General features: G+C 45.2%; 1 protein-coding gene and 1 non-coding gene across 2 annotated transcripts in view; both read left to right on the top strand.

Moving 5' to 3' along the window:
• The window catches only part of LOC100075060 (putative neutral ceramidase C), an 84,752-nt gene that overhangs the window by 11,307 nt on the left and 50,148 nt on the right, over window positions 1-23,297 (top strand). The window contains exons 2-5 of the mRNA XM_029059291.2: window positions 6,712-6,804; window positions 12,179-12,317; window positions 13,893-14,047; window positions 20,457-20,606. Coding sequence (XP_028915124.1) covers window positions 12,191-12,317; window positions 13,893-14,047; window positions 20,457-20,606 — 432 coding nt within the window. The 5' untranslated portion in view covers window positions 6,712-6,804; window positions 12,179-12,190. The remainder of the gene's footprint in view (window positions 1-6,711; window positions 6,805-12,178; window positions 12,318-13,892; window positions 14,048-20,456; window positions 20,607-23,297) is intronic.
• Window positions 9,021-9,158, top strand: LOC114810622. Its single transcript, XR_003758318.1, has one exon. It is a non-coding gene; the product is annotated as a small nucleolar RNA SNORA7 (small nucleolar RNA).

Raw genomic sequence — 23,297 nt, 5'->3', positions numbered from 1 at the left:
TCTTGATTATGGGAGGGAGAGTCAAGCAGAAGCATATCTGCTCCATTTTGAGCTTGGGCAGTGGCTAGTGTGTGGAAGGCAATCTGCTACAAGTCAAAATTCACCTGTGCTAGGCAGCAGCGGTGTGGAAGAGAGTCGAGGGTGGGCACTCAAGTTTACTGCGTGGAAGAAGGCAATGGTAAAACCACTTCCATATTTTTACCTAAAAAACCCTATGGATACACTACTAGAATGATTGCAGTTGGAGCTGAGGTGTTCTGGGAGAGACATGTCCGTGGAGTCCATGGTGACACGGCCGTTTAGATTGTGAGCCCATTATTGGGCAGGGATTGTCTCTATCTGTTGCCGAATTGTACATTCCAAGTGCTTAGTACAGTGCTGTGCACAAAGTAAGCGCTCAATAAATTCGATTGAAAGAATGAATGAATGGAGTCGTTATGGGTCAGAAACGACTTGACAGCATGAGACAAGATGAATATGGTTTCACAGTCAAGACATAGTCTAATAGACAGCACTACTTTACTCTGTGGGGATAGAAAAGATTTCTGACAAGGCTCCTCCAATTTGTAATCATCAGAGAGTCAATGAACTCTCGTCCCTCCACCGCCCCGGTTACCCCTAAGCCCCTTGAAATCCCTGTCCCAACCTACCCAACATTTTTCTAGGGTTGTGAACTTCCAAAAAAAATTGAGTTATCACTCTTCTTCATTCTCTTCTCCATCCAGTGGAAGATTCCCAAGATGTGTGGGGAGCAGGAGAGAGAGAAACAACTCTTGTTGAACAGAGAGAATAACAACAGCCCAGTACAATATTTGGGTGCCTAGCAGCTTCATTTGTGTTTGTGTTTGACTCTGCTACCATTCAAGGGATTTTGGGAACTCTGTAGCTTTGTAGAAGCTTGTGCTTTACCATTTTGGTGGTTTTAAAATTTTCAGGTTTCTCCTAGGAAGATTTAGATAACAATTGAACAATTGATAGTCAGTGGCTAGAAATGTCCAAGTATTTCTCAAGACTTGGTCAGAGCTCTTTATGGAGAAACTTGTTCTTTTCCAGTAAGCAGCAAAGCTCTTTTCTGAGACTATCACAGGGAGATTCTGAAATAACAATGAGGGGAGAAGGACAGACATAAGGATGGAGTAGGTACAAGGAGAGAACAAGGGAGAGGTCGGTTGCCAGTACTTGTCAGGCTTTTGCAGAGTGGCTGAGATTGGGATGCAGACCGTTGCAAGGTTTACTTACCCTCAATGCACTATATAACCTTTTATGGCAGAAAGGTTCAGTTTGCCATTAAAGGTTGCAATAAATTGTTATCGGTAGAACTGCAAGAGATAAATGACCAGAGACAGATGCCCAAGTGATTACTCTGAAGGACACATACTTTCCAAGGAGGATTTGCAGGCTGATTTTAATGTGGGGTTTTAATCATTTGTTTGCTCCTATAAAACCACAATGTGGAAAGTCTGCAAGTTAGCTGGTCCAAAGACCAGTGGCAGGTTTTAGGATGAGTGAGGGTTAAAAAAATCAACTCCCTCCCTCCCAGTTTCCCCTGTACAGACTTCACCCCTTGAGCTGTCTCTCAGCCACCTACAATGGGTTTCTGAGACCTCTGGGAACCGGGGTTTGTGGAAAGAGCATGAGATCGGTAGTCAGAAAACCAGCATTCTTACTCAGCTCTGCCACGAGCCTGATATTTAGTTACCTTGGCAAGTCTCAACTTCTCTAAGCCTCAGTTTCTTGACCTGCAAAAGGGGATGAGATTCCTGCCATCACTACTTGTGATTCCCTGGGTGGGAAGAGACTGTCCAGTCTGACTATTTGTATCTAGCCCAGTGTTTAGCACACAAGAAACACACTTCACCCTGCTGCCTGGATTATCTTTCTACAGAAACACTCTGGGCATCTCAGTCCCCTCCTCAAAAACCTCCAGTGGTGTTTAGCACACAAGAAGCACACTTCACTTCGCTGCCTGGATTATCTTTCTACAGAAATGCTCTGGGCATGTCTCTCTCCTCCTCAAAAACCTCCAGTGGTTGTCTATCAAGCTTCACGTGAAGCAAAAACTCCTCACTCTTGGCTTCAAAGCTCTCCATCACCTGGCCGCCCCCACCTCACCTCCCTTCTCTCCTTCTGCAGCCCACCCCATACACTCCATTCCTCTGCCACTAACCTCCTCACGGTCCCTCATTCGTGCTTGTCTCGCTTCTGACACCTGGCCCACGTCCTACCGCTGACCTGGAATGCCCTCCCTCCTCACATCTGCCAAACTAACTCTCTTCCCCTCTTCAAAGCCCTACTGAGAGTTCACCTTCTCCAGGAGGCCTTTCTAGATTGAGCCCTCCTTTTCCCTCTGTCCCTCTTTTCCTCCCCATTCCCCCTACTCCCTCCCTCTGCTCTACCCCGTTCCCCTCCCCACAACACTTGTGTATATTTGTATATATTATTTATTACTCTATTTTATTAATAATGTGTATATATCTATGATTCTCTTTATCTATTTTGATGGTATTGATGCCTGACTACTTGTTTTTTTTGCTGTCTCCCCCTTTTAGACTGTGAGCCCGTTGCTGGGCAGCGACTGTCTCTATTTGTTGCCAAATTGTACATTCCTAGTGCTTAGTACAGTGCTCTGCACACAGTAAATGCTCAATAAATACGAATGAATGAATGGATGAAAGAATAAGCATCGTCATTATTATTATTGCATGGAGGAAGAGAAGCAGGGTGGCCTTGGGAGGTAGGTAGAGAGCACAGGCTTGGGAGTTAGAAGGAACTGCCTTCTAATCCTGGCTCCACCACTTGTCTGCTGTGTGACCTTTGGCAAGTTATTTAATTTCTCTGTGCCTCATTACCTCATCTGTAAAATGGGATTAAGACTGTGAGCCCCATGTGGGATAGGCACTGTGTCCAAACTGATTAGTCTGTATCTTCTTTAATGCTTAATACAGTGTCTGGTAATTAGTAAGGGCTTTACAAATATCATTGTTTTTTTTTAAAAGGAGACTTACATTTTCCACATGCTCTGGCTCTAGTTCCTTATCTGATTTGGGCTAGGTGAGATAATGATAAAGACAAGGCAATTACAAGGTCATAGAATTCCTTTCAAATTTGAGATGTATACTAGCCCTCCCACTTAGACTGTGAGCCTCATGTGGGACAGGGATTGGGTCTGACCTGATTATCTTATATCTACCCCATTGCTTAATGTAATGCTTGGCTCATAGGAGGCACTTAATAAATACCACAATTATTATTATTTTTCTGTTGCAACACAGAAGTAGGCCCTGTCACTGAATTCTGCTAGCGGTACAGCACACTGACCAGTGATTCATTGATTCATAAGTAAAAAACTGAATCAAGAAGGTCCTCACATTCTTTGGGAGATTATCAAGCCATAGAGTGATAATAGCCTCCAGACCAAACTGGAGATCTATAGAGAGATAGTGTTGTCTAAACATCTCTATGGCTGGGAGGCCTCTCTATGTCTACAGGGCCCAGACTCCACACAGGAACCAAAGTTGGCTCCTTATTCAATCAGTGTAATTTACAAGCCACATTCAATATCAAAAGACAAGATAATAATAATAATGGTATTTGTTAAGCGCTTACTATGTGCAAAGCACTGTTCTAAGCCCTGGGGGGATACAATGTGATCAGGTTGTCCCCCGTGGGGCTCACAGTCTTAATCCCCATTTTACAGATGAGGTAACTGAGGCACAGAGAAGTGAAATGAATTGTCCAAAGTCACATAGCTGACAAGTGGCGGAGCTGGGATTAGAACCCAAGACCTCTGACTCCCAAACCCAGGCTCCTTCCACTGAACCATGCTGCTTTTCTGTATCACGAGCAATGAAGTTCTGGAACAGAGGTTACCTAGCATCAAAAGTATGCTGGCCTCAGGACAGCTGGAGACACACGCGAGGAGACAGAGCAAGAGCAGTACACCTTAAACAACTGCTCGAATGGTGCACCAAATTTGGGAAACCGAAAACAGTGGAAGACAAAGGAAATGTTATAACAGTACTGTAAAACAGAGGCTTAGACAGTACTACATCCCAGGTGGAAACTGGGAGTCAGGTACCGAGGATAGACCTGTATGGTTTTAGCTTAACCCAGGGGTGGGGTGGGTTGGTAGGGGGGTTCTTAGTGACTCAGGAATCACTTTAGGTGCTCCCAGACCCTGGTCAATCTCCACTGGGGTCCTAAAGCCCTCTTGTTCTCTTGTTCTTCTAATGCAGAATTGGTGATCTTTTTGGCTCCGTGCACCCCAAGTCCCTGCCCTGCTATAGCTACCACCACTCTTAGGCCAAAACCTAAGCTTCTGCCACCAAAACAATAGGGTCATCAGGGACTAGCTGACAGTCCTCCTCCCGGAATTGGCTAAAGGAAGCTTGTGGAGGGTTTGTTGTTATGTTGTACTCTCCTAAGTGTTTAGAACAGTGCTTTACATGAAAGTAAATGCTCAAGAAATGATTGAATTGAAATGAATTGAGGCAACACTCCCTCCCACTCCCACAGCTCACCCGTTCCACGTGTCTCCCCAGCACCTGGAGCTTCTCCTCCAGTCTTACTGCAGGCACACACCAGGATCTGATATCTCAGTAATGTTTAATGCTTTCTTACTAACGATGAAAACAATCCTAGTTCTAATGGCCTTGCCCTATATCTCATACTTTCTTCCTCCCACCCCTAGCACCCTCTGTATTTCCCCGTAGGTGTCCTAAAGCTCATGTTCCTCTGGTCCTTTCCTTTCTTCTTTGGGAGCTTCTCAAATTCTAGTCTCACCCTTTCTGAGTCATTCAGAAAGATGGTCTCAGCATCCTTTTTGCTCCTCAGGGATAGGAGTTTCACTCCTCCAGAGTCCTCATTCTAGACTCCTAACCTCAAGGATGTCATAACCCTAATCTGGGATCCTTTCTGATCCCTCCCTCTTCCTTGGGTCTGCATGGTGTCTACATCATGAGCCCTCCCTGAGTCCTGCTCTTCCAAGGCTATGGCTTGCTACCTTCTCCTCAAGATGGAGAAGTAGCGTGGCTCAGTGGAAAGAGCATGGGCTTTGGAGTCAGTGGTCAGGGGTTCGAATCCCAGCTCTGCCACTTGTCAGCTGTGTGACTGTGGGCAAGTCACTTAACTTCTCTGTGCCTCAGTTACCTCATCTGTAAAATGGGGATTAAGACTGTGAGCCCCACGTGGGACAACCTGATTCCCCTGTGTCTACCCCAGCGCTTATAACAGTGCTCTACACATAGTAAGCGCTTAACAAATACCAACATTATTATTAAGATATCCTGAGATTTTCTTCTACAACTGCCCTCATTCCTTCCTCCCCAATCCTTCTCTCTAATTTGCTCAGCTAAGTAGTTACACTAGCGCCTGGGTGGGGCACCGTGGAGTGGCTCACTTGGCCTCTTTGTCCCCTCCCTAGTGTGGGGGCCAGATGGACCAGCTGTCATAATGGTGCACTGCTATCCAGAAAGGAAGGGCTCTTTTCCAGCAAAAAGCTTCATAAGGAAAGAGAGACTTCATAAAGGAAGGGGAAGCAGAAGATAGAACAGTAAAACGGCTGCAAATATCAAACATAACAACACAGCAAGGATTTACCTTTTTGTACATACAGTATGGCCAGGACTGTGGATTCTGCATTGACCTTTTCGGCCACATATACATTCAAGGGTGAACTTCACCATCAGCGATATCTTCAAATTCAAAGGACTGTGGCATATTAGGCTTCCGACTTGAACCAGAAGGCACCTCCAGACACTTAAAACCAGCTTGAGAGGATGCAGTGGTGTCTTTCTATTTCTAAGGGCTCCATTAGAGGTTGCCTATGCAGTTAATGACCCATCTCCTGGTACATTGCAAATTCTAAATAACCCCAGCTTTAGAAATAAACAAATTACTGGGGTGATACAAAAAGCAGCAGGAGGACTTCAGTCTTGTCTAGGCTACTGGTAGGGTGATATGGCTGAAGGAGGCAAATCTTTCACCTTCATCGAAAAAAAATCTCTCCAAGAGCTAAACCAGACATGAAATCAATTAATCAAAGATACTTATTGGGCACCTTCTGAGTGTGGAGAATCATACTACTCTGAAGACTACTACTGTAGTGTGACTCATATTCACTCCCCTCACATAGCTTATAATTTAATGGTGAAGACTGACAAAAATTACTTTTAGATAGTGGGAGCAGAGGGCAGAATAAGGATATAGGAGGATGGGACACACACATCTGGATGAAATAGCTTAATACATGACAACTTAATGAATTAATTAAATGAAATGAATCCCAGGATAATGCTGCAGTTGCTTATATGTTTTTCTTTAAGAAGTTTTGTTGACTTTGCAAAAATGGATGAGTCCAAACATACTTTTACTATCTCCTATACTCTTACTATCTCCCTGTCCTTCAGGGAAGGTGTCCAGGTGGCCTGACAAATGTAATCCCAGAAAGCAAGTCATGGAGTTTCTGCCTTGCCTCTCCACTGAAACTTAGTTGCCACACAAACAGGAAATGTCTGAGCTTGAAATAAGCTTTGGACCTAAAGATTCTGGGTAACAAAGTGACCAAACAGAGAGCGCAGCCCACACTAGCTCAACATTATCAGCACATTCTTATCACTTCTGTGGTTCAGGTTCCCAGGTTCAAGATAGTAACAACCTTGCAGTAAATTGCTAATTCATTTGTGAAAATCCTGTCCCTCTTGAGATTTTCAGCCTGGAACTTCGAGTGCCTGTGGAATGAACGAAGCTGAAGAGTTTCTAGTCGGATCATTTCCACTTCTCAGAGCCTATTAACTGTACAATCAGGTAAGGAATTCAGAGTGGGGAGGGTTTCTAGGTGTGTGACTAGGACATGGTTATTAAGCTCGAGAAAGAACTTGGGGAAAGATCCTGCCATTAGCTCTTATCTTTCAGTATACTCAAAGATTCAGTTTCGTGATGGGGACTGTACTCTAGCTGACCTTCCTGAGAAACTGGAAATTTGGGAAAGAAAGAGCAGAAGAGATTTGGATGTAGGACAATTAGCTATTAGTCTCCCATCTTTCCTTCTCCCCTCCCTTGCCATCCCCTCTCAATTGTTGGGAGGGAAGAAGTCTCTGCCAGCTGGGAAGAGGACTCCTTTCAGAAATGAGGTGAGATTTTTTTGGTGGGTGAGTGGGGATTCCTTTCAGGAAGACACTGAGTCAGTCCTGAATTGGTAACAGAGTTCGGACTGATCCACCACCCCAAAGCAGTTCATAGTAATTGTGGTGAAAACTTTAAGGAAGATATAGGGATGGTGGGGCTGGTTAGAGTGGTGGGAAAAGGAGAAGAGTACATTAGCTGTAATTAGAGCCATAAAATGAAATGTGCTTTTTGTGGTATTTGTTAAGCTCTTACCATGTGTCTCAAACACCTTTTCTAAGCCCTGGGGTAGGTAACAAGTTAATTAGGTCTGTCACAGTCCCTGTCCAACGTGGATCTCTCAGTCTCAGTTGGAGGAAGAATAGGTTTTCAATCCTATTGAATTTTACAGTTGTGGAAATCGAGGCACCAAGAAGTAAAGAGACTTGCCCAAGGTCACACAGCAAGCAACTGGCAGAGCTGGGATTAGAACCCAGGTCCTCTGACTGCCAGGCCCATGCTCTTTTTCACTAGGCCACGCTGCTTCTCTTTGAAATGGTGATTATGATAGATGTAGCTGGACAGAAGGACTATATTTCAATACATAGTAGCTACTGTGATGCTCTCTCTCCCCATTCTTTTCTATCTGAGGATCTTGGGAATGGTGGACCATTTAGAAGAGAGACACAGTGAAAGCATTTCTTGTAACATGTCAGTTTGATAAATGGCCTCTTGTGATGATGCCATTTTCATCCCAAAGCTACAAATATCTTGCACAGGATTCTTTGAGTGTTTACCAGCTGTCGCGTCTCCATTTTTAATTGCCTCTCTTAAATATGGCAAGTCTCCTCCCTGCCAGCAGGAAGGTTGAACGAAGGCTGTGGCTTTGGAGGGGATATTCTAGATTCCATAGAGAGGGCAGGGGCTACCGGCCTGGCTGGCTTTTGGAAATGATCAAAGCTACAGATTAAAATTCCCAGACTCACTAAACTTCAACTAATCCACTTCTCCTCCCCATCCAGGGCTGGATTAACGGTGGACTGGAGCAGGTTATTTCTGGAGATTGGATCTGAAATTCCTACTGGGGTGTCCTGGTAAAAGGCTTTAGACTTAGTGGGAGGTGTTTGAATGGCAAAGTTTCCTTGGCTTCAGCTGGCTGCTTTCCTATCTGGCTCCAATTGTCTCCTTGGCTTAGATACAGTTGAAGGAAGTAATGGAAGCGAAAGGGCTTTCCACAGTGGTTCTTCTGTTGCAATCCACCCTGGTGCATCTGAGCAGCAGTCTACTAAGACCTGCAGAGCGGTGAAGCCCAGAGCAGCTGCTTCATTCTAACAGGTTTAATCTAACCTTGTTCCCCCCTACCCCCCTCAAAGCAGGGTAGGATTGTAATGTTTAGTTTCAGAAGATTTAAATGCACCCAACATTCCTTCCTGCAAAATCCTATGGAAACTGCATAGTCTAATGGAAAGAGCGCAGGACTCTGGGTTCTAATCCTGGCTTGCCCACTCTGTGTCCTTGGCTTAACGTTTTTGTGCTTCAGTTTCCTCATCTGCAGGATAGAGATCTTAAATTCTGTTCTCCTTCCCCTTTAGACTCTGAGCCCCATGTGATACAGGGATTGCATCTGAGCTAATTGTAGTATATCTACCTTGGCACTGATCACAGTGCTTGGCACATAGCAAGTGTTTAACACCAAAATTATTATTACTAAAGATTGTTACCTTGGCTTGGCAGTACTGTAAACTTCTTGTCTCACTGAATAATGACCTGAATCCCTAGGTAGTAGAATATACTAGTACTTGGCCAATCTGTGTAGGCTGACTTGGCAGCCAGTCAATCCACGTACGTTGATTGAGCAGCAAGCCAACTGATGTTACCTGGTTTAGCACCCGGCCAATTGGTATAGCCTAGTTTAAAAGTCCTTCTCAGGGTCGCACCTGGAGAGTTACCAGTACTCTACCAGTCTTGACTACGGGAGGGAGAGACAAGCAGAGGCATATCCATTCCATTCCTAGCTTGGCCAGTGGCTAGTGAATGGAAGGCAATCTGATACAAACTCACTTGTGCTGGACAGCAGTGGCATGGGAGAGAGTAGAGGGCAGAGACTCTAGTTTACTGCACGGACGGTGACAGTGGTAAAGCACTTCCTTACTGTGACCAAGAAAACTCTATGGATAAACTACCAGAATGAATGCAGTTGGAGGTGGGGCATTCTGGGAGAGATGTGTCTGCAGTGTCGCTATGGGTGGGAGATGACTTGATGGCATAAGAGAAGCTTAATAGTGAGCCAACCAGTATGTAGCCCAATTTAGCTGGCCAGCTAAAGGTGTGCCAAGAGGATGGAGAGAAGGGAGGGAAAAGTGGGGCCCAGCTCTCTCTCCAACTCTAGTCCCTGGGCCATCTCAGAGCTTTTTTGTTTTTTAAATGGTATTGGTTAAGTTTTACTTTGGGCTAGGCGGTATACTAACTGCTGTGGTATCTACGAGATAATCAGGTTGAACACAGTCCATGTTCCTCATGAGGCTCACAATCTTAATCCCCATTTTACATATGAGGTAACTGAGGAACAGAGAATATAATAGACTTGTCCAAGGTCACACAGCAAACAAGGGGAGGAGCTGGAATTAGAACACATGTCTTCTGACTCCCAGGCATATGCCCTTTTTACTAGGCTATGCTGCTTCATGTTCTCACACTGGTACATTGGCAATTAAACTGGAAACCATACCAAGCACATTTCCAGTCTTTGAGGAGGTGTTTTAGTCTCAGGACACACCCCTATATGCTCTCCTTTCTCAGTAGAGAGCAGCCCTAGCTGGCACTGGCCTCTTAGGTTGGTATGGAATATAGCAGCAGGCCTCAAAAACACACCACTGAGGTGACCTTAGGAGCCTACTGGAACTGGGCCATGTTTCCTGGTGACAGTTTTAGAGATCCTCATGTTGCCATGATGACCAATCAATCAACCAGTCAGTTGTATTTATTGAGTGCTTTCTGTGTGCAGAGCACTGTACTAAGCATTTTGAAGTGTGCAATATAACATAATTGGTAGACATATTCTCTGCCCACAGTGAGTCAAGGTTGAGGGGGGAGACAGATATTATTAGAAATAAATAAATTATGGATATGTACATAAGTGCCATGGGTCTGGATGGGGGCAGCCCGGAGGGGATGGATAAAGTCCAAGGGCAAGGGCGATACAGAAAGGAGAGTGGGATAAGAAGAAATGAGCACTTAGCTGGGGAAAGCTTCTTGGAGGAGATGTGTTTTTAATTAGATTTGGTATGTGGGGAGAATTTATCCTCTGTCTCATATGAAGAGCGAGGACAATCGAGACCAGAGGCAGGATGTGGGCGAGGGGTGGAAGGTGAAAGAGACTAGATCAATATACGGTGAATAGGTTGGCATTAGAGGAGTGAAGTGAGTGGCTGGCTGGTAGTAGGAAATCAAGGTGGTGAGGTGGGCCTGGGGTGGGGGTGGCGGCGGGGGCTAGGCGAGTGACTCCCCAAATTTTCTGGGACCCCCATGTCTGCCTCACTGAGCTACACAGTTTAACACATCTACAGTTTAGGGCCCTGGCCTCTGGGCAACTCAGCCCAGTACTTCAGGCTTGATTTCAGGAAATAGAGCTGAGGGGATCCCACCTCTCTCCTGAGGGCCGCCTACACAGAGGCAACTTTAATGCTCTGCCAGGTTGAGGGTGCAGCCCGTGGTGCTCCCTTGGAAAGGATTCTTGCACAGTGTCTGATCCAGAAGGCCTTTTGTTATTTTCATTTTGAGTAACTACTGAAAACTCTCCCGACTTTTTGTCCTGAAAGGCATTGGATAGACACCCTGATGGGAGGATAGACAGAGTCAGCCTCCACCCTTTAGAATGTCCCATCCTCTTAAGATTAAGCCCTTTCCACTGATGTAGAAAACGCTACTGCCATGGAGAAAAGGTGAGCTGTCTGGGTCTGTGTAGGTCAGGAGAAGCAGCATGGCTCATTGGAAAGAGCACGGGCTTTGGAGTCAGGGCTCATGAGTTCGAATCCCAGCTCTGCCACTTGTCAGCTGTGTGACTGTGGGCAAGTCACTTAACTTCTCTGTGCCTCAGTTCCCTCATCTGTAAAATGGGGATTAAGACTGTGAGCCCCACGTGGGACAACCTGATTCCCCTATGTCTACCCCAGCGCTTAGAACAGTGCTCGGCACATAGTAAGCGCTTAACAAATACCAACATTATTATTAGTGGATAGAGCAAGGACCTGGAAGGCAGAAGGACTTGGGTTCTAATACTGGCTCTGCAACTTGTCTAACCACTTGTTTGACCTTGGTTGTCATTTCACTTCTCTGTGCCTCAGTAACCTCATTTGTAAAGTGGGGATTAAGACTGTGAGCCCCATGTGGGATAGGGACCGTGCACATCCTGATCCATCCCAGCAGTTGGTACAGTGCCTGGCACATAGTAAGTGCTTAACAGATACCATAAAGAGGAACCACCATTTTGGGGCAGAAGGAGTGAGTTGGCACCACTGTGGTCCCTTTCCCTGAAATGGGGATCTTGACACCTTTAGCCTGGGGTCCCCACCAGCTTAAGCAGCTTCCAGATCCACTAGACTGTAAGCTCCCTGTGGGCAGGGATCATGTCTACTAAGTTTACTGCACTCTCCCAAGCATTTAATACAGTGCTCCTTACACAATAAGTGCTCAACAATACCAATTGATCGAATGTCCAAGTTATGTGACAAGTTGAAGAAGGTAGGGATTTGTGGTCACTCTAAGATTACTCAGTCACTTGTTCCAGTCAACCTCTAGTGAAAAGGGGATTTAGAGTAAGTAGATTTTCACATTAGTCCACCCTAAGGTCATTATGGGCAGAGAACGTGTTTGGTAATTCTGTTGTGTTGCACTCTCCCAGGTGCTTAATACAGTGTTCTGCAACAGTGCTTTGCACATTGTAAAAGCTTAACAAATGCCATTATTATTATTATTATAGTAAGCACTCAATAAATACCATTGATTGATTGATTTAGGACTCAATTTCTCCTGTTCATTCCCTGATAGATAAATTATTCTCTTTCTCCTTCTGTTTCAGCTTGCATTCCCAATGGCCAAGCGTACGTTCTCCACGTTGGAAATTATGTTAATCTTTCTCCTAGTGATGATGACGGCTGTCACTGTGGCCCTTCTGAGCCTCCTCTTCATCACCAGCGGGACAACTGAAAGCAAATCAGGCAAGTTGCTCTCGTTCGATGTGCCGGTCTTGGGGTTCAGACATAACCACGGTCCTAGTAGGGAGTGTGATAACTGGACATACCTCATCCTCATGGGGCTGGAAGCTCCCCGTGGGCAGGGAATGCTTCTAGAGACTGTTCTATCATACTCTCCAAGCGCTTTGTGCAATAATAATAATGATGATGGTATTGTTAAGCGCTTACTATGTGTCAAGCACCATTCTAAGTACTGGTGTAGTACAAGGTAATTAGGTTGTCCCACGTGGGGCTCACAGTCTTAATCCCCATTTTACAAATGAGGTAACTGAGGCACAGAGAAGTTAAGTGATTTGCCCAAAGTCACACAGCCGACAAGTGGCAGAGTCGGGGTTAGAACCCACAACCTGTGACTCCCAAGCCATGCTCTTTCCATTAAGCCATGCTACAATGCTCTGCACCTAGTGAGTACTCACAATTACCATTGATTGATTGATTGATTATTGATGGATGGACAGACCTCCTGCTGAATTAAATGGAACTGAATGAGCATGGCCCAAAGGAAGAAGATGAGGGGCTGCAGACTGTTATAGATTTAGGGACTCTCGTCCTGGAATTCCCCTTTCCACAAACTTCCATTCCTTGGGGTCAGAAATGCTCACTGTGCCTAAACACCTTGGCCTCTGGAGCGGAACATAATGAGAGTATCAGCGGCGACTTGTACACTCATTAACAGAGCAATTTGCCTCTGAACTTTAGTTATCTTCCCTCTGAGGGTTGGTGATCCAAAACCTGTTTCTTTAGGTGGGGCCTGAGATAGTGGATGTGCCCAGAGAGAGGGAAGTGGAGAGGAAGAAAAGGAGGAGGAACCGAGCAAAAGGGAGAAAGAGTAAAAAGTGGGGAGAGGGGAAAGATGGGCAGATGGACAAGAGGGAAAGAGGTACAGAGAAGGGGAAGAGCAGGGAGAGCGGAAGCCCTGGCCTGCTTCTTCTGCTACTGCCTCCTCTGGAGCAGCCTCCTCTCTTGCTCCCAACTGGGTCCTTGGCAGAGACGAGGTCCAGGGAAGGATGCTTCTCTCTCGGCCGGCCTCTACTGCTTCTGCCAGTTTGTCAATAGTGATGGTTGCTAACCCTGGGTTAACTGGCCCATCTTGGCTGTGTACCTGCCAGGGCTACCAGGCCCTGTCTGCCCCCACAGGAAGCCCCTGGTCTTTTTTTTTTTAAGAGTGTCCATATTTCCAGACCTAAAGGTCCACACTTGAAGTCCTGGGCCCTTGGAATAGCACTTAACTGGGAACTGCGGGGGTGGGCTTGAAAGCCAGCCAGGACTGACCTCCTTTGTCCAACCCCGCTCTTCTCTACCTAAAGAGGGAAAAACTAAAATCTAGGCAAAACCCTTGCTTCCTTTATGAATTCAAAGATGGTTGATCAGAGAAACTGCTCACCTGGCAACACAAATATCATTATTCTTCAGGTGGTTTTCCTCTTGAATCCTATCACCTGTCTGGTGCAATCAATCCACAGACCATATGGGTCACTTTAAGCATTCTTGGATGGTCACCGCATTGATGTTCTCTCCAACATCTTATTCTGCTTCTAGAACCGTCCCACACTTCTCCAGCACCCACCTCCAAGATTCCTTCAACCACCATCAGCACCAGCTCCCAGGATCCTCCCGTGTTTCAGAACTTCAGTGGCTACCATATTGGTGTTGGACGAGCTGATTGCACTGGACCCCTGGCAGATATTCCTTTGGTAGGAATATCGCAAGTTCCTGTGTAGATTGTAATTTGACATATTTTTTCCAATGTTTATTTCTATGAGCTGATAACTGTGAAGTAGTTCACTTTAAAAAATGACTGAAGTTTCTAATACACCCCCACTGTCTCACTCACTTTATGATCCATTCTTTTTCCTATGGCTCCCACCTACCTAACCTCTCCCCACCACCAGTTAGACATTCTCATGATTATTCTTACTTTTTTGTATCTGTGAGTCTTTCTTTGCCTAGGTTTCTCTCCATGCCTTATGGCTCCTTCTCTGTGTTTATTTTTGTCTGCCTCCATTTCGAGCTCTGCATCGTCTCGGTAGCTCAGCACACTGAGGATGCTCAGATGGACTGATGGTATCCCTAGCTTCCAGTATTTTATATATAGTGATATGTACTACCATACTGCCTTTCCTTCCCATCTTTTCTATTTACTGGCTATCACTGTGAATAACCTAATTCAGCTCACTTCAATTACGCATGTGAAGAAGACAGACATTTTATTCATCACTGTTTCTTCCTCTGCCATTACTGCTGAGTAGCTATGGTGATACACCTCTTCTCTCCCCCACACACGCACTCCAGAGTTCCTATCCTGAGTAGAAGGTGAGTATGTTTTTTGATCATATTCCTTCTCCCATTCATTCCTTCAATCACATTTTTTGAGCGCTTATTGTGTGCAGAGCAAAGTGCTTGGAAAGTACAGAACAGCAATAAAGAGAGACAATCTCTGTCCAAAACGGGCTTACAATCTTGGGGGGTGGGGATGACAGACATCAAATCAAGTAAACAGGCATCAATATAAATGGAATTATAGGTATATATATATATACACAAATTCTCTGGGGGAGGGGAACAAAGGAGAGAGTCAAGGTGACGCAGAAGGGAAGGGGAGCTGAGGAAAAGGGGGCTTAATCTGGGAAGGCCTCTTGGAGGTGGTATGCCTTCAGTAGGGCTTTGAAGGGCTTTGAAGGGGGGTAGAGTGATTGTTTGGTGGATTTGAGGAGGGAGGGCGTTCCAGGCCAGAGGTAGGATGTGGGCCGGGGTAGGTGGCGATACAGGTGAGATCAAGGCACAGTGAGAAGGTTGACACCAGAGGAGCTGGGTGTGAGGGCTGGGCTGTAGGAGGAGAGAAGGAAGGTGAGGTAAGAATGGGCAAGGTGATGGAGAGCTTTAAAGCCAATAATGAGGAGTTTTTGTTTGAAACTGGAGATTTTTGAGGAGGAGGGTAACATGCCCAAAATATTTCTGTAGAAAGATAATCAGAGCAGCACAGTGAAATATGGACTGAAGTGGGGAGAGGCAGGAGGTTGGGAGGTCAGAAAGGAGGCTGATACAGTAATGCTGTCAGGTTAGGATGAGTGACTGTACTAACGTGGTAGCGGTTTAGATGGAGAGGAAAGGGTGGATCATGGCGATGTTGTGAAGGTGAGACTGTCAGGATTTGGTGATGGATTGGATAGGTGGGGTGAATGAGACAGCGAAGTCAAGGATGACACCAAGGTTACAGGCTTGTGAGACGGGAAGGTTGGTCTACACTGATGGGAAAATCTGGAAGAGGACAGGGTTTGGGAGGGAAGATAAGGAGCTCAGTCTTGGACCTGTTGAGTTTGAGGTGGCGGGGGGATAACAAAATAGAGACGTCCTGAAGGCAGGAGGAGATACGAGCCTGGAGGGAGGAGGAAGAATAGGGAGGCGATATAGATTTGGGTGTCATCCGCATAGAGATAATAGTTGAAGTCGTGGGAGTGAATGAGTTCTCCAAGGGAGTGAGTGTAGATGGAGAATAGAAGGGGACCAAGAATTGAACTTTGAGGGACCCCTACAGTAAGGTGATGGGAGGGGGAGGAGGATCCCACGGAGAATGAGAATGAATGGCCAGAGAGATAAAAGGAGAACCAGGAGAGGATGGAGTCAGTGAAGCCAAGGCTGGATAAAGTGTTGAGGAGAAGGGGATGGTCCACAGTGTCAAAGGCAGCTGAGGAGTCGAGGAGGATTAGGATGGAGTAGGAGCCATTGAATTTGGCAAGAAGGAGGTCATTGGTGACCTTTGAGAGGGGAGTTTCAGTGAAGTGATGGGGATGGAAACCAGATTGGAAGGGGTCCAGGAGAGAATTGGAGGAGAGGAATTTGAAGCAGTGAGTGTAGATGACTCACTATAGGAGTATGGAGAGGAAGCATAGGAGGGAGATGGGGCGATAACTGGTGGGGCGGTGGGATGGGGGAGACATGGTCATGTTTGAAGGCTGTGGGGAAGAAGACAATGGAGTGTGAGTGGTTGAAGATGGTAATTAGGGAGGGAAGGAGGGAAAGGGTGAGAGATTTTATAAGGTGTGAAGGAATGCAGACTGATGTGCTTGTAAAGGGAGTGGCACATGAAGGGAGGCAGAAGATCTCCTCTGGAGATACTGCTGGAAAAGATGGGAAAGTTGACAAGGGGGCCGAGAAGAGGGGGGCTGGAGGAGTGGGAGCTGTGATTTGGGGGAGCTCACACCTGATGGTGGTAATTTTCTTAATGAAGTAGATGGCCAGATCACTGGAGGCGTGGGATTGAGGTTGGAGTTGTGGGGGAACAGGGGGCCTGAGGAAGGAGTTAAATGTGTGGAACAACTGGTGAGACTGTTGGGCATAGGTGTCAATAAGGGAAGAGAAATAGTTTTGCCAGGCAGAGTTAAGGAAAGAAAGGACAAACTTGAAGTGGAAAAAGTTGGCCTGATGTTTAGATTTCTACCAGCAGCGTTCAGTGGCTCAAGCATAATAGCGAAGGAGGTGGACATGGCTTAGTGGAAAGATCATGGACTTGGGAGTCAGAGGACTTGGGTTCTAATCCCGGCTCCACCACTTGTCCGCTGTGTGACCTAGGGCAAGCCACTTGACTTCTCTGTGCCTTAATTACCTCATCTGTAAAATGGGGATGAAGACTGTGAGCCCCACTTGGGACAACCAGATTACCTTGTATCTAGCCCAGTGTTTAGAGGAGTGCTTGGCACATAGTAAGTGAGTGAGTTGTGTTCTCCCCTCACCCTAACCTTACACTGTGATTCCAGAGGTTGCACAGAGCAGAGTGCCACCTCTTGCTGGCGGGGGGGGGGGGGGGGAGGGGGAATAGAGACCCACAATCAGGGTGTCTGGGATGGCAGGTGGGAGATCTGGAGTGGAAGGAGTCATCTGACTGAAGACACGACACACTAAAATCCAAGGTGAGATATTTTTGTGAGGAGTTTTATGACCCTAACATGGCCTTCTCTGTTACCACCCCTTCCTTTGAAAAGAGTGGGTAATCAGAAGGTAATTGGAGGAGTGTCACACTGTCTAAAATTAAATGCTGAAAAACTAGATGGGGAAGCATTCAAATCATGAAATTTCCAAAAATCAACCTCATTCGTAGTAGGGCCAGGGATCAGGGTGGAAGTTAGGGGAAAATTTAGGCCAGGAAAATCATGAGGGATCTCTAATAATAAGAACAAGAATAATAGATGCAGGAATAATAAAAATAACAATAATAATACTGATTTTAATGAAGTGCTTGGTAATGTGCCAAAGCCCAGTGCTAGGGTAGATATGAGATGATGAGATCAGACATGATTCCTGTCCCATATGGGGCTCAGAATCCAAGGGGATGGAAGAAGAGATTATTTTAGCTCCATTTTGCAGATGACAAAACTGAGCCACAGATGGGTTAAGAGACTTAACCAAGGTCACACAGCTGACCATTTGTGGATCTGGAGCTAGAATACAGGTCTCCTGATATCGCTATGAAATTGAGAAGCAGAGTGGCCTAGTGGAAGGAGCACGGGCCTTGGTCATGATGAAGATAATGGTATTTGTTAAGCACTTACTATGTGCCAAGCACTGTTCTAAGCGCTAGAGGAGTCAGAGGACTTGCGTTCTAGTCTTGGCTCTGCTGAATGCTGCTGTGTGACCTTGGACAAGTCACTTAACTTCTCTGTGCCTCATTTCTCTGGTTCTCCCTCCTACTTAGACTCTGAGCCCCCTGCGGGACAGGTAATGTGTCCAACTTAATTCACTTGTATTTGCCCCAGTGCTTAGAACAGTGCCTGACATTTAATAAGTGCTTAACAAATACCGTTAAAAAATTGGTTAAGGAAAGCCAGGTGACAGAGACAGTCCCTATCTTTTTGTTTCAGTTCCATTAGCGACTAAGAAGAATGAATCTAATTTAGGTAAATTTGCCCTTCATTTACAAAGAAAATACCACCAATGGTGAAGTTCACCAATGAGTGCGTGTGTAGCTAAAATAATAATAGTTACAGTATTTGTTAAGTGCTTACTATATGCCAGGCATCATACTAAGTGCTAGGATGGATACAAGCAAATCCGGTTGGACACAGGCCCTGTCCCATATAGGGCTCACAGTTTTAATCCTTATTTTTCCAGATACGGTGACTGAGAAGTGAAGTGCCTTGCCCACTGTCACACAGCAGACACTTGTCAGAGCAAAATGTTTGCAACACATTTCCCCACTCCTCAAAAAATTCCAGTGGGTGCCCATCCACTTCTGCATCAAACAAAAACTCTTCACCATTGGCTTTAAAGCACTCCACCACCTTGTCCTCTCCTACCTCACCTTCCTACTCTTGTCCACAACCCAGCCTACCCACTTTGTTCCTCTAATGCTCACCTTCTCACTGTGCCTCGATCTCGTTTATCTCGCCGCCGACCCCTCGCCCACATTCTGCCTCTGGCCTAGAATGCCCTCCCTCCTTAAATCTGATAGGCAATTACTCTCACCACCTTCAAAGTCTTATTGAAGGCACATTTCTTCCAAGAGGCCTTCCCGAACTAAGCCCCCTTTTCCTTTCATTTATTCATTCATTCATTCATTGACAATCATATATATTGAGCTCTTACTGTGTGCAGAGCACTGTACTAAATGCTTGGGAGAATACAATGCAACAATAAACAGATTCATTATCTAATCACAACAAGCTTAAAGTCTAGAGGAAAGGAGACAGACATCAATGCAAATAAATAAATTACAGATATGTGCATAAATTCTGTGGAGCTGGGAGCAGGGATGAACCAAGGGAGCAAGTCAGGGTGATGCAGAGGGGAATGGGAGCAGAGGAAAGAGGGCTTAGTCTGGGAAGGCCTATTGCAGGAGATATCTTCTCCCACTCCCTTCTGCGTGGTCCTAATCCCTTTGTTCATCCCTGCTCCCAGCCCCACAGCACTTATATATATATCTGTAAAGTATTTATTTATATTAATGTCTGTCTCCCCCCCAAAGACTGTTAGCTCATCGTGGGTAGGGAATGTGTCTGTTTATCGCTGTACTGTAATCTCCCAAATTCTTAATATAGTGCTCTGAACATGGCAAGCGTTCAGTAAATACGATTGAATAAATGAATGAATCCAGGTCCCAGACGCAAGCTCCATTGACTGAACCATGCTGCTTCTCTAAAAATGCCAGTGTGGGACCCAAACTCCCAGCCTCATTGTAGATTTAAAAAAAAAGATGTACTTTATTGGATTGCTATGCTTAATGTTTGCAGTACATGGTGCTATTTTCTCTTTTGTCCCCTTTTTTCCCATTCATTATGAATTGAAATTCACAAATAAGATTGGAGGAGATGTTTCTATTCATTAGCCTATAGAGGACCTTAATCAGGCTTGCAGAGAAACAACAACAGTATGCTACTGCCACCTTTCCCTCAAGGTTTTGATTTAGATGTGAAAGGCAAATCCATTATGGCTGAAGAGCAATATTAGTCGGCTCTGCAGTTGGGCCATTCATTCAATAGTATTTATTGAGCGCTTACTATGTGCAGCACACTGTACTAAGCACTTGGAATGTACAAATCGGCAACAGATAGAGACAGTCCCTGCCCATTGATGGGCTTACAGTCTAATCGGGGGGGACAGACAAAAACAATAGCAATAAATAGAATCAATGGGATGTACATCTCATTAAAACAATAGCAATAAATAATAATGCTAATAAAATGCTAATAATAATAAAATAATAATAGCAATAATGATGATGGTATTTGTTAAGCGCTTACTATGGGCCCGGCACTGTACTAAGTGTTGGGGTGGAAACAAGCAAATTGAGTTGGATGCAGTCCCTGTTTCCCATGCGGCTCACAATCTCAATTCCCATTTTCAGATGAGGTAACTGAGGTACAGTGAAGTAACTTGCCCAAGGTCACACAGCAGACAAGTGGTGGAGCCAGGATTAGAACCCATGACTTTCTGACTCCCAGGCCCACGCTCTATCTTGTTGGCCATGATTTCTCGTTTGCCACACTGTTTAGTGGAGGCCCGCTTTTGGTACAGCCATTCTTTCAGAGTCCTAGAGCTGGAGACACGACTCTAGGTCAGCAGCAGGGGAATCCGTCTCAGTTGCTCTCTTGCTATCTTCCTTCTCTGCAGATGGGGTATGCAAAGTCTGGCCAGGTGGCCGGTGGCCTTCTCACCAGACTCTACAGTCGAGCTTTCCTCATAGCAGAAGCCAATACAACCAAACGAGTGGTGTTTGTCAGTGTCGACATAGGCATGATGTCGCAGAGACTCAGACTGGAGGTAAGCATTTGGTGGGGAGGAATATGGGTAAAATCCCCTACCCGCTCAATAGCGCGGGACAAGTTGGCTTCAACTCCCAAGCACTTAATACAGTGCTGTGCACACAGTACATGCTCAATAAATGAGATTGACTGGCTGGCTTCAACTACAATATCCTAGAGGTGCTTCGTCTGTCTGAGAAGGAGGGTGGGTAATGACAATCCAAGACATCTGGCTTTTGGGAAGTTTAGGTGGAAGCACCAAATCATTTCCTAGCCCCAAATGGGCCCTAGAAATATTGGCATGTCCAGTGAGAGGAATTTTCCATTAGGAGTGTCAATCATTACATCTGATTGGCCTTTGGGGACTTCAGTCAATCGTATTTATTGAGCGCTAACTGTGAGCAGAGCACTGAACTGAGTACTTCACAGAGGGTGCGCATGACCTGCTAAAGAATTGACTCTGGAAAAAGCTTTTCCTACTCAGGAGCCAAGTCTCAGTGCATCCAGTTCTCAAAGTGAAGGGCAATTCAAATTATTCCATTAGCCCTATCATGCTAATGCATGAAAGTGCCATTTGATGGCTTGAATTTTCTACGTTGTGAAGTACATTAGATAAATGATAGGAAGCTCATTCATTACAGGAGTGGGGCTTGGTAGGTGATGAAAAATAAAGAGCAAACACAGAATCCATTAGATGCTCAGAGCCCGGTCCTGTGGGATTGTGGGATGCTTAAGAAGTGAGTTGAACAGGAAAGCAAGGGCTAGTTTGCCACTTGTCTGAGCCTGGGGTGAATTCTTCGGTGGAATATATTAATATTAATTGTGGTGTTTGTTATGGGAGGTACTATGTGCCAAACATTATTAAGTACTAGGGAAGATACAAGATAATCAGGTCAGGCACAATCCCTGTCCCACATGAGACTCACAGTCTAAGGAGGAAGGAGAACAGGAAATGAATCCCATTTTATAGATGAAGAACTGAGTCATCCATGGTCACACAGCAGGCAGGTTATGGAAACATGTCTCCTGCCCCTCAAAACCTGTGCTCTTTCCACTAGGTTAAGCTGCTTCTCCTTTTTAGAAGAGTGATTCAAAGTGTAGCATCTAAGTAGCTCTTTAATAATGTCTGGATGGAATTGGTGATATTTTCAAGTTGAGTCACTGTTCCAGGTAACTGGGTGGAAGTGATTTCTGGACCAGAGTTGAAAAATGAGAATTGATTTTGCAGGGATATTTGGGAACCTCCCATCTTGATATATGTAAAGAACAGGTTTCAGCCTCTAGAACTACTCTAAGGTAAGTGTTTCTCTCCTCCCCGCTAAGGAAATCCAAATCCAGGGGAGGTTGCCAGTGGACTCCCAGCAGGATCGTCATGGGGCTTCTTCACCACTAGCCCCCAGGCTAGTGTCCTGATTGATGTTCTCTCATGTAAGAAACCAAGCTCCACTCAGAACTCAGGGAAGTATAAAAGCTCCAATTACTATAATGGTTTTGAGATATTGCTATTGATAATGTCAGTTACTGTTATTATGGTCAATAACAATAATAATAATTTAATGGTAGTATTTAGCACTTACCATGTGCCAAACATTATGCTAGTGTTGAGTTAATACAAGATAATCACTCTTCTAGATTCTAAGATCATTGGGGGCAGGGAACATGTCTACTAACTGTTATATTGTACTCTCCCAAGTCCTTAGTACAGTGCTATGCACACAGTAAGCACTCAGTACAATTTGATTGATTGATAATCAGATTGTCCATAGCTCTGCCCTACACCGGGCTCATAGTTTAGAACGTAGGGAAATATGGAAATTTTATCTCCATTTTACTGATGGGACTGAGATGTCTTACTGTGAGGTCATGCCGCAGACTAGCAGCAGAACTGGGACTAGAACCTGGATCTCCTGACTCCCATTCTTGTGCTTTTTCTACTCGTCTTGGACCTTTATTCATTCGTTCAATCAATAAATCATATTTATTGGGTGCTTACTGTGTGCAGAGCACTGTACTAAGCACTTGGAAAGTACAATTCAGCAACCAATAGAGACAATCCCTGCCCACAATGGGCTCACAGTCTAGCAGGGGGGAGACAGGAATCAAAACAAGTAAATAGGCATCAGTAGCATCAAAATCAATAAATGGAATTATAGATATATACACATCATTAACATAAATAAATAGAATTATGAATATGTACATATATACACAAGGGCTGTGGAAGGGGGAAGGGGATAGAGCAAAGGGAGCAAGTCGGGGCGATGGGGAGGGAAGGGGGAGCAGAGGTAAAGGGGGGCTTAGTCTGGGAAGGCCTCCTGGAAGAGGTGAGCCTTCAGTAGGGCTTCGAAGGGGGGAAGTGTGGGCATAACCTGGACCTTAGGAATCTGCTCCAATCCAGGACCCGGCCCAGGAGCATATCCTAGCTCTTTACTGAGTTTCATGTGGGTTCAGAAAGATGCTAGCTAAGGTGACCTCTTAGCCTAGCAGAGTGATAAAGTGCTCCATTCTGTGTACAGCTCAATTAATCCTAACTTTATTCCACATGGATAGGGAACAAATTAACCTTTGACTTTTTTTCTTATCCCTTCTGCTTTTTAGAGCTTGGGGAAGATTCTTTTCATTAACATTATCTCCTCTTCCTTCTGGCTTTGGACATCTCTTCCATTTTACTCTCATTTTCTTGTCTAAGATAAATCACAACATGAATACC

The sequence above is a fragment of the Ornithorhynchus anatinus genome, chromosome 3 (genome assembly GCF_004115215.2).
Source record: "Ornithorhynchus anatinus isolate Pmale09 chromosome 3, mOrnAna1.pri.v4, whole genome shotgun sequence".
Lineage (NCBI taxonomy): Eukaryota > Metazoa > Chordata > Mammalia > Monotremata > Ornithorhynchidae > Ornithorhynchus > Ornithorhynchus anatinus.
The sequence above is the reverse complement of the archived record's forward strand: the minus strand, read 5'-3'. Positions and strand labels throughout refer to the sequence as shown.